Below are 21,051 nucleotides of genomic sequence, written 5' to 3' on the forward strand. Positions count from 1 at the left end.
ACTTGTTTTAAACTTAGTTGTATTATAAATAGGCTTTTATTAGAAGATGTTACTTTTAGTCTTAATTTTTAGCAGTGCTATTAGAAAATATATGTATCTTCATATTTATTTATGTACATCAAGGTAAATCACACACTATGAAGACATCCATGCATGACATTAGAGAACACCTGTTAACATACCATATTCTTTATTTTTATATAACAGTAGTATTAATTTGTAACACCTTCCACAGTAGCAACAGTGGAATGAAGGAAAAACATGAAGAATAATTAATTGTTAAATATATATGTAAAAAGGGCTCATTTGGGTTGAGAAAATTTTTTACATAGAGGAGTGAACAACGTTTCGACCTTCTTCGGCCATCGTCAGGTTCTACGTAAAAATTTTCTCAACTCAAACGAGCCGTTTATACATATATATTTCTCTATAAGTGGGTTTTCTCGACTTCACTGATGATTGACTGTTAAATTTTCCCAAATCTATTAAAGAGTTGTGATTGGTTGAAATTCCTGGTTTTGGTTGCACATCACATATCAGCAAGCAGTTTGGAACTTAACCTGTTTTGAAAATTAAAACTGGAATATAAAACACTAAGTAGAAAGTGAGAAAGGCACTATTTCAAGCAATAATTTGAAAAGAAATGCTTCTTATGAGAAATGTTAGCAGCAAGAGACAAAAAATCTTGAGGTCTTGCTTCAAATAATTTCAAACCATCTCCTTCATTTCTTCTAATATATTGTACTTTATCTCTACAATTCTACACTGAACAATTTTTAAGATATTTTGACAAGCACCAATTACCAGAAGTGAGGCTGTTCATACTAAAGTCAAAGGCTGAGTATTTAGGTCTGTTTTTTCTGTTTTTTTTAATCAAATTGAAGGCTCCAGTTAGGTCCCCAACGTTCAGTACATTTCAATTATTTTTGAATATGTGATGTCTTATATAACTTAAGATACAAGAATAACAAAACTTTCTTGTCAGTTTGGGATTCATTTCTAACCTTTTTTTTTTTTTGTAGTTCTATGTGGATATTTTTTTTCTTCTTCTTTTTAATGCTGGATGCAGTGACATATCCACTAGTGGACTCTCATTTTAGTTTATAATGAGAATGATCATCACACGCTTTTGCAACCAGCTTTATAATATTTTGCACTCATATTGCTTTCTCATCAAAACTTTGTGATTGGTTTAGGATCCTTGGTTGAATCTTTGAGAAAGCATCCCAAAAGGCTAAACATGCATCTTATTTTAGACAAATGATTCAGTTTTTTTTCTATCTCTTTATTTTACAAGATTTACTTTAGTATATAAATAGTGCTGTACAAATGCTAACTGAGAATCTTGGACAAGACATATTTGAGGACAAAATTCAGCAAAAAAAGAAGATAAAAACAAACACATTAGTATGAACTTTTATATTTTGCTTTGTTATCAAGATGTACAGCCTAACTACTTTAACAAAGAAGTTGCTTGTTGCAGAGTTTACTTGGAACACACTTCTTGGTTCATTTGACTCTCTGGTAGTGTAATGTTTAAAAATAATTATTGATATGGAAAGGCACTTAAAACTTATGGATGAGTGAAGAAAGCTAAGTGTGAAATGAGGATTCAATACAAGAATGCAGAAAGGACTAGAATAAATATTCTCTGAGATCAAAAACGTTTATTAGCCATTGTAAGAGCTGTGTCTCTATTCTTGCTGAGAAGTTTCTAGATAGCTAGGGGATACACAGGCTGATGACTAGTTCTCATGATCTGAAACACAGAGAAGCAGTGAAGTGTCATGGTAGTTCTGAGCAGCTGGAACATTCCAAAATTTACTGGAGTGGTTATTATTGTACAGCAAGGTACTTATTAACAAGTACAATCATCATAAGGTGCTGGTTAGAGTTATAGGAGAGAGGTAAGTGTGTGTGTTGGATAAAGTTGTAGGCAAAATACCACAGTAGTTAGGTAGAATATCTACTGTTTCACTCATTCAGGAACATTTTTGACAATGATAAACCCCTGTGATCCTGCTTGGTAGCTAAAGTCAGCAAAGAAGATGACAACAATACATATTCCTGTGCATTGTCATTTTATGTTTCCCTATATATTACATCATTTTGCAAAAGACTTTGCTCGAGGATGTCATATTTCTGAAGCATCAGCAATGTGCATAGCCTCTCAATTAAATACTAGTAAACCCACTAATCTTCAGTGAAACGTCTAAAGAGAATTAGTATCAATTTTTAAACATTTCAAGGAAGTTGTTGTTTGGAATGCATGCATTTAGAGCTAAATAATGTAATGTCTGATACCAAAACTAGAGAGTCCTGCATTAAAGTACTTGGTTGAAGAAAAATTGGCAATAGGTTAAGTCGTATATTTGACCTTTACATAAACATAACAATTCATAGGACCAAGTTCAAAGCTCAAAGATGAGGGCTGAACAAAATGTTAGTGAGTTTTACAGAAGATTTAATGAAATGATACAGGAAACTATACATGAAACTTGTCTCCTGGCTTCACACATGGCTTCTGTCCAGCCTCTTCCCAGACAGTTTGAATTGTTCAGGTTTGTTGCCTTATTAGCCTTATTGATTGCCCATTTTTTATGTTCTTCCTGGAAAGTTTATCAGCATAAATAGTATACTTTTTAGTGTTGGTTGCTCTGACAGGAACATCGTCCTTTACAACTTTCTCTACCACAGTTGACTGCATTTTTCTCTGGGCTCTTTGATAAGGGACTGTCAGTTTCCTTGATTGCCAGCTATTGAACTGTATTATTTTGCATGTTCATGTATACTAAATTTACCTCTGTCTTCAAGTCTGTTATGCTGTGTTTGTTATTTCATGTGTTTCTCTTTCCCATCCTCCCTACCCTATGTCTCCCCCAGGTTGGAATTTTAATGTAGCCATTCATACTCTCACTTTTCCTCCACTCGAATCTTTGATTTGTGTTCCCTGTATCCCCTTTCGTAAAATACCTATTTCTCATATTTATTGGCTTGTAGTCAGTGGTGATCTGAGATCTGTGGGATTGATGCTCATCATGTGCTGTTTCCACAGTTCCTATGTTCTCCTCTTGCCTGACCATTCGTTTTTGTTTCTCATATTTAAGACTTTTCTAATCCTGAATGTCTCCTGTGTCTAGTCCAAGCCCTCCAATGGTATCTCAGTCACACTGCTCCCCTCCATGACCCTGTAAATATTTGATTATTTTATTGAATCTTTCTGAGTCCTTGAACCTATCTCAAATTACCTTTATAAGTTGAATTTACCATTAACTTAAGCAGTTGTATCCTTCCCTTTCCCCTGAGAAGTGTCACCATTTTAGGGTATCTTCTTATCATATTTGTCACCTCACCATATCTCTCACTGTCCATTTCTGTCTTCCTTTGGAGGTCATCATGAGGATCATTGTATGGGCTACACTTCATACCTTTGTTTCATATTATTTATATCACATGGCCATTTCTTGCTCATTTGGTTTTTGTTTACCTCCAGTCACCATCTTACATACTGCAGTGTTGTTTTGACTGGTGAAAGCTGTGTTTTTATTATTTCATTATTTACAAATGTCTTTCTGCTAGTGTATTGTGGATCCCACTCAGTGACAAGTAGTGCCTTACTTGGTATATTTTTTTGAAAATCTATATTGTCCATCCTGTTACCATGTTCAGTGTCAGTTATGTTGTATCTCTTCCTACTATGGACCTGATGTACAATTTCAGATGTTGTCAGGTGTTGACTGTGTGTCATCATTCAGTTGTAAACTATGCCTAAACAATTATGTTGCGGGATTAAGTTATATACACAATAGAGAGGGAGTGTTCCATATGACCACCAGTATTTCTCTGTAGTGGTCCTTTGCTTAATAAATATGTATCCAAAATTTGAAACTTATGGGCACACCTGAATAAAGCAAACAGAGATAGTTGCCCATTTCTGATACTCTGTGACATTAAAACTCTTCCTACCATGAACCACATGAACAATCTTAGATGCTACTAAGTTGGTTGACTCTATTGATTTGACAGTTCTGCTTGTCAAAATAGGATACCATAGTCACTCATTGCATTGTCCTAAGTGATGTGGTCTTCCAGATTCTCCAAAATGTTTTCCTTTCCTTCTTCTAGTGGAGTATGGGAGCTCTTGCCACTTACCAGTTCCTAGCCACTGGGATGGTTGACCATGGAGGCCTATCCTCCTCTGTAATGTATCATACCACTCAGTTGAGAATAGGTCAGTAGCATTCTGCAGGTGTCTTTGGTGTTATACTACTTCCTACTACAGATTTGTTGTACAGTTCCAGACACTGCTAAGTTTTGGTTGTGGCACTATACTGTATTAATATATACATATCTCTGGCAGATTGCTTTTTCCCACTGTAGCGTCCCTACTATCCTGTGGAATACATTCCTGGTGGGTATGGTTCTGGATGGAGATTATTGGGTCATGATTAGAATCATGTGATGCCTTTCCTATTGTGAACCCTGATGCACAATTCTGGATACCATGTGGTTTTGACTGAAGTACTCTACCATGCCATAACTGCATATATATTGCAGTTTGTCCCTTAGGCTGAAACGTTCCTCTCACCTAAAATGCTCCAAATGAGGTTCTTATGGGGTCATGTATTGGATGGAGATGGTCCAGCTAAGTAAGTTTTCACATATGTTCTAGCTGGTATCTCTCCTTCAACTGCAGACTGGATGAAAAATGCCCAGTGTTAGCATATTTTGAACTGGAGATGCACCCTACGTTTGCAGTCCCTTTTCTCACCATCTGCTGGATGTTGGTCCTGGCAGATCTGGTGTTGGTTGTAAATGGATATGGCACATGTATTCTCACATACAGTCAGGTATCCTCTTACTGTGGAATGAAAGAAAGGTACTCAATGCTGATAGGTTTTGACCTAGAGATGTCAACCAACTGGAGCTTTCTCCCTTCCTACTATCTGCTGGATCTAATTACTTGGTGAATCAGATGCTGGTAGGGATGGAAATATGTTTGCAAATGCAGATGCATTTTGGTATGGAAGCTTGTATTCCCTACCTGTTCCTATTTTGAGGTGAAAAGATAGGTGATCCTCTGCCTACAGTAGAAACAATTCCACATACTGTCAGGTGTTGGATGAGGTCAAACCACCACTATGGTCTGTTTTGCTCAGTCGATTGACATCAAGGGATCCCATTAATTGGTAATACATATAATGGGGTTCCTTCATACTTTCCCGCCTTTTATGTTTGCAACAGAGTCATAAAAGAATGAAGAGTCTACATTGATCATATTTGGTGCAGTCTTCTACTGAAGTATTATATTTTATTTTTGGTTCCACACTTCATGATTTCTGTTTGGGTACTTCCTCAAGGGGGATCATTTTTTTCACTAGCCCTTCCACCACTTCTGTGTGGGATTCTAGCTATTTCATCAGAAAAGGTAAGATATCATGCTAAAAGTTAACATTTTTCTTTTTCTGAAAATGTATTTATGGTAGATACTTACCTCCCCTCACATTTCCCATGCAGCTTACCCACTTCTGTGGATAACTTGATATGTGGTGTAGGTTCTATGACCAATTTCGAAGTGATTAATAACTACATATGATAGGGGTTGTGTTGTGCTCCTATTAGTAGAGTTTTGCTGTGTAATTATTTACATGTATGATATACAGAAATGTGGTGTGTGAGGCTTGTGATAAGCATTTGAAACTTGCTGCAGTACTAATCAAGAAAAGCTATTACGTTAGAGAAGGTAAGTATTGATAAGAAATACATTTTCAGTTTTGAAAAATTTTAACTTCATTTATTCATATGTATATGTGAAGTTTCTTTGTTGTTTGTTTCTATTTTAATATTCTACATAACTTTTGGAATTTTGAAGATTAACTTGTATTTATCTGACAGATTTCGGTGTACCTGAGTATTACAATATACCAGTTTCTGGAACTTACTAGAGAACACTTGCTATTTGGCACAACTTGTATTTTAGGTACTACACATGTTTTTGTTTATTTTCTTGTAGCAAAGCCAAGACACTGCCAAAACAGAACTGGAGGATTTGAATACAAAATTAGAAAAAATGCACCTTGAACATCAAATCCAACAGAAAACCAATGAACAGTTAACAAGTGACAACAATCAGAAATCTGTGCTCATTAAAGTAAGTATGTTCATTTACTTTATGATTATGAGTTCATAATTTTGTAAAAAAAACAAAACAAATATTAGTTTTTTTTTATTGTGTGTACAGAATCCATACATACAAAAGTTTTGTTATCCTGCAAATTTGTATCCAGAAAACTCTCATAACCAGAGATTCCAGTATTTCCAAAAACAAATGTTCAGTGGCACTGATGTCTTTTGTATATACATTCTCTATCACTGGCATTCACATATAAAATATTGTACTTTTATATGCAAAAACGGCTCGTTTGGGCTGAGAAAACACTTTACATAGAAGAGCGAACAACGTTTCGACCTTCTTCGGTCATCGTCAGGTTCACACCGAAGAAGGTCGAAACGTTGTTCGCTCTTCTATGTAAAGTGTTTTCTCAGCCCAAACGAGCCGTTTTTGCATATAAATTTCTCAACAAAATATTGTACTTATAAATGTTTTAACAGTTCAAATGTTTACAACATTTATTGTTGTTTAAAACTGTCATTCTTATAGATGATACTTTATAATATTAAAGAGATGTCACAATATTTCATATTACTGTGTATATATATATGATTTAGCTTTTACTAGTATTTTATAATTGCTCTTGACTGATTCATGTTGCTGAAAATGCAAAACTTTTACTGGGACATAAGGGAAGATGGTAAAGTTAAAAATATGTTGTTCCTTTGAGATGTTATGAAGGATATTTTGAGAAGCATCCATGTGTTTATATTGTTATCCACCTTCATTTGAGATCAGTAACACAGTTTTAGTGGAAAGAATTTGAGGACAGAAGATTTGGGTTTCCTGTATAAGCTTGGACTTTCACACCTCTCTCAGTTAGCAAGAAACTTCTGCATTGAATGTTATCTTTCGTCTCACCACCTGATATGTGAATTTCTTCCACATTGCAAAATATAAACTGCATTCAAGGTTACCCTTTGTCTCACCACCTGATATGTGAATTTCTTCCACATTGCAAAATATAAACTCAACATGTTTGTTTAATCCTGAATGTTTATGGAAATTCCCTGAAATTTGTTGAAATACCATATTTTCTGATAAACTTGTTCAACATATTTTTTGATATGTTTATTTTATTATGGTTTCACAGTCCATCATTTATTTGTATTTTTTGAACTTGTATTGTATGCATCTGCAGTTTTGCTAGAATAATGTCTCCATCTCTGTAGCTTGCCAGGTCTGTAGTGTGAAGGGTAGCTTTGGAAGGATAGATTTTAGATTAAGTTAAAAGTGTACATGTTTGTCTGGTACTGTACAGACGACCAGTCTATCAAAACAAATCAGTCACTCTGACATAATGATTTCCATTCACATTCTTAACTTCTGAACAAAATGTATTATAACCATAAAATATTCAAGCCATAAACCAAAACACATTAACATAATTTTTTTTTAATTTTTTAAAATGCACTGCACCTTTAAAAAAAAAAAAGAGATCCTAGGCTACAAGCTACAATGTGGGATTATAAAATGTATCCTAGGTTTTAGAGGTGACTGAGAAAGTACGACCCACATTGCAGTGGGGATACACTGTCTATCAATCTTAACCTCGAATTCGCTAGTCGTACACAAGAAAATTAGAAATTAAGAGAGAAAAATGTGGGTGCTCAAGCCCACAACATCTCACATGTATATTACCCTTCACGCCTGCAGTTGTGGAAGGTGACTGTTCTCTCAAGTTAGAATAAGAAAAAGATAAGCATGAAAAGATAAAAAATAAGTAAATAAATAAAAATGAAAATAAGGTATCACCATTTTGGGGTAAGTAAGATAAAACTTACCTCTTGAAAGTTAACATTCCTGCCCCCAATATGGTACAGGCACTAATTAACGTGGCATCATCAAAGTGATAGTTTACTGCGACTTTTGTCCTTTTATATGGGGCTTAAGGTGTACATCTGCATAAAATAGTGTCAAGTTCTTAGATTACCTTATTTTTAACTAAAAATTTTTAGTAATTTTTAAAAAAAGTTCTCTGATTTTATTTTCTTTGTATTTATTTAATAAATGTTTGTATTCATTGTAGAATAAGTTAATAATTTTATCTACAATTCTTTATGAAATCCATTAGCTGTTAATTTTCATATCATTTTGTCTACATTATTAATAACGTATTGTAATTTATTACAAATTTTACAATATCTGAATAACTGCAAAGTTATAACGTTTATAATAGATGGGTGTGGCACATTACTATGTAAGGAGGGTAAACCATAAATTGGAAAATCAAAATCTTTTCTTTTATCATAAAATTATTACTAAATTCAGAGAAATTCTATTAAAAATTACTAAAAATTTTTAATTAATAAATAAGGTAATCTAAGAACTTGGCACTACTTTATGCAGATGTACACCTTAAACTGCATATAAAAGCACAACAGTCACAGTGAACTATCACTTTGATGATGTCATGTTAATTAGTGCCTGTATCATATTGGAGGCAGGAATGTTAACCTCAAGAGGTAAGTTTTATCTCACTTACCTCCAAATGGTAGTACCTTATTTTCAGGAGAACAGTCTCCTTCTCACAACTATCTGCGGGCTTGAGCACCCACATCCTGCTCTCCTAATTTCTAATTTTCTTATGTGAAACTAGCAAATTGGAGATTAGGACTGATAAATGGTGTATTCCCACCACAATGTGGGTTTTACTTTCACAGTCACCTCCAAAACCTAGAATACATTTTATAATCCCACATTGTAGCTTGTACCCTATATTCCTTTTTTAAAAAGTGCAGCATATTTTAAAATTTGTTTTTAAATATTTCATGTTAATGTGTTTTGTTTATGGCTTAAATATTTTATAATATAATTAATCAGAGGTTGGGATTTGCTGTTTTCAATGCAGTCCTTCCTCATGATTTTGTTTATTCATTTAACTTCATTTAGATATAAATTATTTAATTTTACTAATATATATATATATTTAAAGTAATATGTTTTACATAGAATAAAGAAGAAGAGATTAATTACCTAAAGCAAGACATAACACGTCTTACTAAACAAAAAGAAGCTGCCAAGAAGAAATTGAAGGGTATAGAAGAGTTAAAGGTAGAAATGGATGGTCAACGGGAAGTATTAAAATCCCTGGTAACAAGCTTAGAAAAAGGTAATTTGGTATAATATTTATTTTTCCATGAAAGATATTAGTTTATATTTGCTAAATGTAATGGTAACAAAGTAAAACTTTATAACGTATTTGTAGGCTTGTGTAGCAGATCTATAAATAACGTTTAAAAACAGCATAATAACAGTAAATAATTAAACTGTTATTATTAAAACCCTTTTACCTGAAAACACAGTTTAATGATATTTTAATATAGTTGATTTGAGGCTAAGCATAAAGTTTATACACTTTGAGCATTACAGCCAAATGGTCGTTTTTTCTCAACTATTTAATTAATTGTGTACCTGTTTCTATCATCTGAGAATTTAATCTGTCATAACTGTTGTGATATGTTCATGAGAGTGTTAAAGCCACATATGCAAGACTGAGAAAGGTATTAATTGTGTGATACTTTATATGATATGTTTTGAAATAACCTCTTACCATTGTATATATCTGGGAGGATATTAGCACAGTAAGTATGGGAGAATAGGGGTCACTTGTAGCCATTGTTTCAGTAAAATGTAATCATTATAATGCTGTGTTCTCTACAAATGAGTTGAGCACTGTTTGCTCTATATATTGTCTATGTATCTCTGAACTGTTACTATCTGTACCTTTATGTTGATTTTTTAAAAATTGATGGCAGATAAGAATTTCATATTCCTAGTTATAGTTTAGTCATAAATGTATTGTAAGTTATAGTTTCAGTGTTTTAATTTAGATGTTGTCTAGAGTGTGTATGATCCTAAAGTAGGCATAAGTTACATAGAACGTTCTAAATTTGATGTTATGAAAATTTAGTAAGTGTATTAAGAACAAAGTAGATTATAAGAACCAGTGAAGCATCAGATCAGTGTATTTTGCTTTCAGTTGGTAGAGCAAGCAGTTCAGTTTTGTTTTATGTTGTTAGGGTGCCAGTTTCAGTGAAACATTTAGATGAAGTTTAGTAGCTATGATATGTATTCAGTTACTTGATAGTCTGGTGAAAAATTGTACAAGTTTATTTTCACTCTGGTCACAGTATAGTTAGCATGATATTTTCATTGGAATGTCAGGTATAAACATAGGCCTACAAGTTACAATAGTGTAAAAGAATGTAAAACACAACTAGTTTTTTATCAGTTTTTATTTGTAGCACCAATTACAAAATAACATTGAAGTTTATTAAAGTATCTCCAGTATTAGTATTTCTAATTTTTATGGAGTGTTAATAATGTTTTCCTTTCCAGAACATATAGATTATAGTCAATGATGAAAGACCATATGTTTATCATTCTGTGTTACAGTTTCTATAATTATGACTGATGTGTAACATAAAAAAAAAGAAAATTATTTGTACTGGAATTTAAATGTTTAAAAAACTTAGAGTTGTTAGGAAGAAACATTAAGGAATAGAAACTGAATGAGATTTGTCAAAGAATTACAATATAAGAAAATTTATTTTATTATCCATTGTTTGCTATGAATCTATTCCATGTATATAATTCTTTATGAACACCAGTACCTCACTGTGTCCCCTTAAAGTTACATTTTTTATACAGGTTTAAGCTTACTGATTTAATTTTAGTAGTTGTACAACATACAGTTTTAAATTATTATAAAAAGATATTTTGAATACTGATTAGGAAATTGAACCTTTGTATACAAATAAGTGTTGTTATGGTTATAAGCCAATACTATCACCGAAGTCTAGTTACTGATAATTAATAATGGAAAGGTTTTATCATGTGGTATGTTTTTATTATTTTAGTCCTATTTGTAGTTGGTTATACTTTATTAAAATGTAAGATATCTCTTTCATGCACAGCTTATGTCTGTAGTTATTGGTCTGTTGTAAATTATGTTATTAGAGAGCTACTCATATATATTAATTATAATAGTTTTACTTAATTCCTCTATACATTTACGCCTTGGAGTAATATTTAAATTATCATGTAATCAGTAGCCACTGCAAACTAAACAGAGTAACTTCATTGGTAATGGAGTAAATCAAGTGTAATAGTTTTTATATGAAATGGTTTCATCAATAAGAGAAATGTGGTTAACTTGATGTTTTTCTCAGGTGTGAAATGTAAAGGTGCAATATAATAGTACTGAATGAATATAACATTATCTCAATATAATAGTACTGAATGAATATAACATTATCTCAATATAATAGTACTGAATGAATATAACATTATCTCAAAAGATCTAGTGGTGGATTGTTGGTGAAATGTGCTAATTATTTGGCTTATTTATTGATTAAATTCAACTAATTTATTATTTTCAAAAGACTTAGATATTTAGAATAATTTGAAATAACAATAATTTAAAATAGTCATTTTGATTGTTTTATTACTATTGTAAGTCATGACATTAAGTTTTTAAGCTAAACAACCATGAATTAATCAGAAATGACAATGAAAAATCATATCTCAGTTGGAATAGTCAAAAACAGTAACTGTCAGAAACATTGATTTCAATTAGTTGATTTTTCAACAGTTTTCAGAAATGACAACGAAAAATCATATCTCAGTTGTAATAGCCAAAAACAGTAACTGTCAGAAACATTAATTTCAATTAGTTGATTGGATTCATGACATCAATCAAGTTAATCACCCAGCTATAATGTAATAAGGTTGACATAAATCCCCCATTCCACCAAATCGAGAATAAACATCAGAAGGAATGGTTATGAAAATCACCACTTACAGGTGCCAAACAATATTAAAATTTAGTTATGGTACATTCATTTCCTCTGTGACTTTATGTAGGCAGTATTGACTTATTAATTTCAATATAATGCACTCAACCCTTTTCATTTCTTCCAAAGCATATAGTTGGTCAGTGGTATTTCTTTCAGAGGTACTGATATATTTACATAAAAGGTACAGATGAAGATTTTACTAACCCTATTGTAAATTAAGGCAATTTTTCTGGATAAAGGTTTGTATAAATGAGAGTACACCACACTAAAGAACTTTCTGAATGATTTTCAAAGTAGATTTCTGATGACAAGTTTTAAGATATTTCTTGTCTGAAATCTAGATTAAAGTACAGAGGTCAGATTTTGGAGAGTATAAAAATGAACGATTTTAACCAACCTTGAATCAGCTTTAACTGACCAACAATACAGAAGTGATAGGAACCAAGATTTATTCTTAGTGAGATAAAACATGAAAATAATATTATGTTTATAATAACTGAGGAAATGGTTTAAAATTGTACAAACTTTTATAATACTGAGTAAAGATAATAAGTTGTAAATGAAGTATAGACAAATCTGTTTTATGTTTAATAAACATTTTGATGTTGGAATGACTGTCTGTGTGCCATAATTTACACTTCTAGGGTTTTAATAGAAATACTGTTTGTACTGTGGTTGACCAAACAGTTTCTCTCTGTCTCAGTATAATCATTCTTTACACAAGTATATAAGGTAAATTTGGTCATATAAATAACAAAATTTGTAATTATGTTCATTTTCATCTGGCACTCATTTATACCTTATATAGACATAAAGAAAGAGAAAAGAGATGAAACTGAAGTTTCCTTTTTAAACTTGTCAATTTCTGTTTCTAATTCATATCACAGTGGTCTATTAAATGTTGTTTTTTATCTTCATTTTGATGCTTTTAATTAATTGCATGTCTTTGAACATTTATCAACACTAGTCTTCTTGGTGTTATTCTTTCCAAAACACTAGGATTTGAGATCTTGCAAGTGTTACAAGTCTTCAGCTATTTCCCACCTAAAATGTGTGTTATAATATTAACTGTGCTGGTGCATGATGTAATCTGACAATAGCACTTCACTAATAGGAGGGCAGCACAACCCCCATGTGTAGTATAGCTTCATAAGCACATGCATGCAGAGTTGACTTCATTATTATCCTCTGCACTATCTTTAATGGATGTGTTTCTTTAAGTCAAATTTAATCAGTTTCACGAGACTTGTGTTGCCTTTTCACGTTTATAACTTTCTTTGGTTTCCTTTTAGTTCATTTTAACTTTGACTTCAAGCTGCATCATCATTAAATAACAACAAAAATGGACTAATTTTGAGAACTGCTATAATTATTATCAGTTATATGTGACAGTTAATATTAAGTTCTCTCAACATTCTAGGAGCCCTCCTAACATAACACCTACTTTGCCTATGGCCAGAAATTCTTTGATGCCTTATTGTCTCTTTACTTATAGAGTACAATGTTCCTTCTCCAAATCTCTTTATGGATTGAGTTATACTAGTTTGTTCTTTACTTTGTCTTTCTCTTATTTTTACCCTTTTCTTACTCCGTAACTCTCATGCTGAGCATTATTTGGCTTTTACTCTTTCTCCAAGCATACAAGTCTATGTTGACATGTTTGTGGCTGACCTCTGTTACCATTTTCAAATGCCTCATCCTCCTTGCCTCTAGCATTCCTTTGTTATGTCTTATGGCCATTTCCTTTTTCTCTTCTCATACTCCAAATATTTAAAGTCCCCTCCACCTGCTTTAAGGACTAGTTCCCTGACTTCAGTTTCACTCTCTAGTGCTCAGTTTTCAGAGTTTGTATTTCCTACCCATCCCTTACAGGTGAGGTGCATCTTGAGACAACTCCATGGCCTTGGGAGTTTGGCTTCCTGTGTCCTGTGGATTGTACCTTCCTTGTGAATGCTCTGGAAATTTTGCCCATTTATTAGTCATGTTTCTGTTTGCTACCTTGTTTTATGGATTACTTAGTTATAATCCATTCTGGCCATTCTACACTAATTTCTCAAATTAGTTTCTGGGTATGGCTTGCTCCAGAGACCTTAGCTTCCACGTTTTGGACTTCCTGTTTCAGGTCCATTCGCATGGATTTATCTGACAACCTGTTATTTTGTAGAAGCTTTCAATGTGTTAACAGAGTGACTTTCTGGCTGGACAGGATTCTTCCTATGGAATGTTCACTCCATTCTCAGCTATTTTATTGGATGTATTGCTTCTCTCTTTTTCCTTGTGGATTCACTCAGCCAGGACAGGACTAGTCTCATCTATTTTGATGTGCTCCTCATTGCTTTCTCCCATATGTCTTGGCATTGATTTGCATCACTTCTTGTTGGGTCTTGTTTTTTGCATATTTTTAACAAGCTTAATCTTGGTTTCGTATATTTCACTGACTGTCATCCAGGGCACCTCTGCTATCACTCTTGCTCCGACCTCATACATCTCACTTTCAACCAAGACTGTTGTCCTTTCATCTTCACATGGAGGACTTGTCTGGTCCCTTGCATGCAGGTCAGATTTTTCTGACCACTTTTCTTTTACCAGGCTATCCTACAGTTGTCCACCTTTCAATCTTTATCTGATTGTTTAACAAAAGTTTTTCATTTCTTACCATTGCTGGCTACCAGAAGGTTGATATGGTTTTGTCTTTTCCTCCACTGTTCTTTCTACTTTGTTTTTATTGCCTTATTGATGTTGTTCTGTATACTTACCAAGGCCTTGTTTGACCCCTTGGCCTGTTACTCCTTATATTATCTCTCTTTTGAAACCTGTTTCTTTCTTCTTGCTAGTAGTCATTATAGATCTCATTTTTTAAGCAATGTATACTGTATACTTTCACAGATCTTTCTTGATTTTACTTTCTGTCTTCTTGTTTTCTCCTAAGACTTATACAATTTGGGAAGGAGATTGTACCTTTACTCCCATGTCTTTTCTGTCCGTCTAGGCCCTCTGTGAGCATACTAATCTTAATTACTGTTTGTGTCCAGTTTGGGTGGTCAGATGTTACTTGTCATGTAAGCTCCATTTTGAGTTCCTGCACTAGCTTATTCTTGCTATGGGGCCTATTTTTCCAGGGATCCCTAGTCCTCTACAATTATCAGATGGAGTTGGTAGCTCATCCAGATCACCTATTCCTCCTAGCTTAGATATACTCATTGGCAGTATCACATTAAATTTGCCATTTAACTCACTCTCTGTCCATGCACTTTTGCTGATCCTTGGAAGAGGTTCTGTAAACTTTACCATCTGCCAGTTTTAACTTTTTAGGATAGTGCCTCTCTACAGTTTACATTATCCAGTCTACTCACCATCTTTAATAGATGAATGTTTTATTTCTCTACACATTTATAATGTACTCCATGTCACTCCTCAAAACTCACCAGAGTATACTCACTTCTCTAAACTTGCATCAAGTCAGAGGTGACATAAAACATTAAACCCAAATTTTCTGGCTCTTAAAAGGTGCATTGTTAAGATAGGATGCATAACTGTTGGGATCGTTGACTTGAAGGATTTCTAACGAGTTGTACAATTCCTCTCAGTAAAGTCTGAGTGGATAGCACAGTGTGGTAAGAAGTAGGCATGGACACTTTATATCTCATATAATATTGGGTTGAGGAATAATTCGTGAGCGTTTTTTCAAGTTAAACAAATATATTCATAAATGAAACGCTTTCGCAAAATATTTCATGTCATTTGGTAGATAATTTTTTGCTCTAATAGATGGTGTGTTTGATTTTCATATGTCTTTAATTTTTGCTTTCATTTTCAGCTCATTAAATGGAATGTCAAGTGGACAAAATCGAGCGTTTTCGACACCATCTGCTTTTTGCATTTAATTTTTTGCAATTTCGTTTACAACAATGCATACTATATACCTAGGTATTACATGAAATAAAGTATCATAATAAATGTTTTGAGTGTAATGTGTTCATGCATTGAAGTATTGTATAGTCTTGCATGTAATGCTTGAATGAAATTATTTAAAAACGTTCACAAATTATTCCTCAACCTAATATATAAATTTTCTGGTAATTTTGCTAGCTAGATGAGGCAAAGTGTTTTCCTCATGCAACAAGAAGGGACTTAGATCCTCTTTTTGTATACAAATTGAGTCAGTTGTACAAAAAACATGTATCAAACCATATGGTTTGGTATTTGCATTAGCCATGTTATACCTCAGGTCAACTGACCTGTTGCTGCAATTGCTTGGTTGGTCATGTCTTTTTCTGCCAATCCAATGACTCATTTTACCTTTATCCTTTTATATATCCATCTGGGAAAATAGTATACCCTGCCTGAGATGGATGTGGTCTCCCACAAATATTGTCTTTCAAGTAAGCCCCCATGTACTACAGGGTGTCATGCTCAGGGTGAACATTCCTTTTTTGTTACCTTCTCTGAATAGAGCTAATGTAGGTTTTTGCAATTGCACTGGTCCCTCAGCTTCATTAATGTGGGTTTCTAGCTACTGTATACAAGTAAGCCTGTCGTTTTGGAAGTTAACATTTTTCTTACCTGAAAGTGTACTTCCAAAAGATACCTTTCTGCACACCTTCCCACCTTTCCTCTCCACTAACAGTGCACATTTCCTTGCCTCATTTTAGAATGAAGTTAATTCAAATACAAATACTTATGGTGACCTACTGTGCATGGAGGTTGTTTCCCCCCCTCCTACTTGTGGAGGATATTATCATATGATGATTACATCATGCATTAATGAGCTTCGCATTATAACATGTGTTTTAGGTAGGAGATAACTTAAAGCTAATGGCATTTGCAGAATCTCAAAAGCATAGTGTAAGGGATAGCTGCTATACTATGTACAGAGAAGTAATTAATTACTGAAAATACTTTCAATTGAGGAAAATATTAGCATTTAACAGTATCATCAATCTCCATATAATTAACTATGTTAGTTAATGATGAACTTTCAGACATTTATTAGACATGGATGAGCATTATGAGTTGCAGAATATATTTACAGCTGTAGCTTTTTTCTCATATAGAACTAGAAAATTCTAATAAACAGGTAGAACAAAATAAAAGGACTATTGAAGACTTAATTAGAGAAAAAGAATTATTAAACAAGGTATGTATTTTCTCTTTCATTATTCTAAAACTTTAACTATTAAATTGGTTATATTTTTGATAGGTTGAGCAAGTGTATCTTCATTCTTATTGTATGTTGTTTTTAGTTATTTTGTGACATTTACATGTCTTTAATGTAGAACAATAACAATTACTGTAATAATTTCTTTTTTCACTCATTATGTATTTTTATTCAGCACATTTTTCAAGCCAGTCCATGAATTACTGCCTTCTCCAATTTAAAACTATCCATAGCAAAGTTGAGCTGCTCTCAATATGGGACCATTATAATTTTTGTTAATTTTGCTTATTTCGTGTCTCTTTCTTTATTATATTAATATATATCATTCTTTATTATATTAATATTTATCATTCTTTATTATATTAATATATATCATTCTTTATTATATTAATATATATCATTCTTTATTATATTAATATATATCATTCTTTATTATATTAATATTTATCATTCTTTATTATATTAATATATATCATTCTTTATTATATTAATATATATTATTCTTTATTATATTAATATTTATCATTCTTTATTATTTTAATATATATCATTCTTTATTATATTAATATATATCATTCTTTATTATATTAATATTTATCATTCTTTATTATATTAATATATATTATTCTTTATTATATTAATATATATCATTCTTTATTATATTAATATATATCATTCTTTATTATATTAATATTTATCATTCTTTATTATATTAATATATATCATTCTTTATTATATTAATATATATCATTCTTTATTATATTAATATTTATCATTCTTTATTATATTAATATATATCATTCTTTATTATATTAATATATATCATTCTTTATTATATTAATATTTATCATTCTTTTTTATATTAATATATATCATTCTTTATTATATTAATATATATCATTCTTTATTTATCTAATTCATTAAAAGAACCTTTCAAAGATGGTTGTTATAATTTCTAATTAATTACAGAGCAGAAACAGACTTTGGGTAAAGTGTGCTAAACCATTTAGAATTTATTATGGGCTTTGTTATATTTGTTCCTTACTGCACTTGTTACTTTTGAAATATTAAAGTAATATCTCAGTAATTTAATATGTCTATAATAAACAACATAGTGACATGTGTAAGTTATACTGTGTAATAATTAACACACTGCATACTTTAGGTTTGAATAAATCAACACTCCAATGTACTTTTGAATAAACTTTGTACAGCAGTTATTAGAACTATGCCCTGAATATTAACCTAACAACTTCATTCCACAAAGACTGCATCTTAAAATTTGGTGAAAAGCTAACAAATATATAAGATAGTATTCTTATAGTGTTTAAAACTACCATAATGAAGATACAATTTTTATGAGAAGGATATAACAGGCAAATAATATTTCCAAGATGTGTATAATTATCCCTGACTTTCCTAACAATTTTGTATAATAAAAAATGAGCAATAAAAGATTGTTTAGATAATAATTTATGATAACACAGTGTTATTTACTGTGAACTGACAAGATAATAACTGTCACATTATAAACTGTCTTGCCAAGTAAAAACTTTGTAATATCTCTAACCACACCCAAGCTTATCAGGTGTTTGGGGGTTAAGACCCAAATACAGCACTAACAGTGAGGGTTGCAAGACAGCTACCACCTACAACGATATATTTTCATGTTAATACAACTGGGTAAAATAGGAAAAGTAAGACACATTGCTTATACTTTATACAATAACAAATTATTTTAAACAGTTTAACTCTCTCATTCCAGCTGTTCTTTACTGTACATGTCAAAAGGTTTTAATAAGTAACATTCAAATTTTAAAGAAAGTACATTTCTGTTGGACTTTCGGAGTAGAATAGCTCATAACTTACCTTTCTACTGAACTCACACTATATAACTTTGCATATTTCAACATTTTTATTTTATTACAATAAACAAAATAAAGTACACTATGATTCATGTTGTAGTGTGTTAAGTACATTATGGTTCACATTGTATTGTATTAAGTAAATTATGACTCATGTTGTAGTGTGTTAAATGAATTTTGACTTAATGTTGTGCATTGTGACTAACTTTGAAGAACTATAAAATGCTTGATAATATCTTGCAGCACATTAAGTTACAACATATGTGACTAACTTTGAAGAACTGTAAAATGCTTGATAATATCTTGCAGCACATTAAGTTACAACATATGTGACTAACTTTGAAGAACTGTAAAATGCTTGATAATATCTTGTAGCACATTAAGTTACAACATATGTGACTAACTTTGAAGACCTGTAAAATGCTTGATAATATCTTGTAGCACATTAAGTTACAACATATGTGACTAACTTTGAAGACCTGTAAAATGCTTGATAATATCTTGCAGCACATTAAGTTACAACATATGTTTGATTTTTCATTTGTACAATTATCTCTTTCTAAACTATCATATGGAAGAAATTTTAAAATGAACATTTCAGCAGTGACTAAATTAATTGAAATCAACAGAATCTACAGAAAGCTGCAGGAGATACTCAGAAACAAATTAATGTTTTAAAACTACATGAACAAGCGAAAAAAACCCTCGAGCATGAGGTCCAGAACTACAGAGAAGAAGCTACAAAACAAAGAAAAATACTTTTCCAACTAGAGAAGGAAAGAGACCGATATATCAATGAAGCTCGAGAGTCAACAGAGAAGGTAATCAGTTGTAGACTTTATAGAACTGTAGATGAATAAAGATCATCCAAAGTACAAACATAAGTCAACAACCAGTCAACACTTTTATTTAAAACATTCCTTTAAACTTCAACTCTCTGTAAAAACTGTATCAAATTTCAATTTTTTAGGGTAATATTTCCAATTTGCACCATATATATTCCATGTTTTAATGCATGATTGTCACTTATACCAAGGTAGAAATATTTTACTAAAATTGAACTAACACAAAAGTAGGAAAATGCTAACAAGCATTGAACTGATAAAAATTATATTAGGAACTTTCCTAAACTGATACATTTATAGCAAGGTAGGAACATTTTACAAGGATTAGATGTATAGTTCTATAGAAGTTGCTCTCACACAAAGAATGGATACACCACATGTCACTACTGGTAGAAACAGCTCAGAGCAGCTCAGCTGGTTCTTCTAGTTGATCTGCCTCTGTCTTTCTGGTTTCAAGACGAAACTGTTGTGTGCTGGTCTTAGATGTACATTAGCTGGTTTATACAACCAACTTTGAATATTAATTCTGGTTTTTAACTGGAAATTATAAGTGGTTGCTGGTTTAGGAACTTTAACATACTTGTATGGATATAATAAGAATACCTTATAATGTATTAATGAAACTTCTTGCAGTATCCATGTAGGTCAGTCTTTGTAGTTAAAGCACCAGTGACAAGTTGTAAACTTATCTGTATTTATATGTATTTATATATTCTATTATATAAATCTACAATATTAAACCCAGCCTATGAGTAATGATAAGTAGCAGCAGTACATTTTTGTTATATTCTAAAAGGATGTGATTATTAAAATCTTACTTTGTCCTTTTTAATAAGATTTTCTTCAACTACACTGAACATTTTTTTTGAAGTGTCACATGAGAAAGTAACAATTTTAAGTCCATTATTTCTTAGTTCCACCACATTATCATCTGATTTTATGTGAGTTTTTTCAATCGTATATTAAATAGATCAGTTGTTAATTTGCAATTGTTTATGAAAATACTTTAAATGATTTAGGAATGTAACCAACATCTTTGGCAGCTGCCTCAGTTTTATCTGGACTCAAAATAACCTGTACAGCTTAGTGCCAAATTAAATGTACGTTATCACCAACGAAGTGTATAAATGTTGATGATGCAGGCTCTTTAAGGCTGCTGTGAAGCCACTTCTTATTTTGTACATTCTTGTGAAAGTTGGTAAATACCTTC

The 21,051-nt window shown here is 31.9% G+C and overlaps 1 protein-coding gene across 1 annotated transcript in view; it reads left to right on the forward strand.

The window, feature by feature from the left end:
* Positions 1-21,051, forward strand: part of LOC143223751 (cilia- and flagella-associated protein 58-like) — a 100,358-nt gene that overhangs the window by 39,316 nt on the left and 39,991 nt on the right. Inside the window, exons 7-10 of the mRNA XM_076452141.1 lie at positions 6,014-6,151; positions 9,125-9,284; positions 17,028-17,110; positions 19,626-19,817. Of these exons, the coding sequence (XP_076308256.1) occupies positions 6,014-6,151; positions 9,125-9,284; positions 17,028-17,110; positions 19,626-19,817 (573 nt within the window). The remainder of the gene's footprint in view (positions 1-6,013; positions 6,152-9,124; positions 9,285-17,027; positions 17,111-19,625; positions 19,818-21,051) is intronic.

Source organism: Tachypleus tridentatus, chromosome 8 (assembly GCF_004210375.1).
Source record: "Tachypleus tridentatus isolate NWPU-2018 chromosome 8, ASM421037v1, whole genome shotgun sequence".
Taxonomy (NCBI): Eukaryota; Metazoa; Arthropoda; class Merostomata; order Xiphosura; family Limulidae; genus Tachypleus; species Tachypleus tridentatus.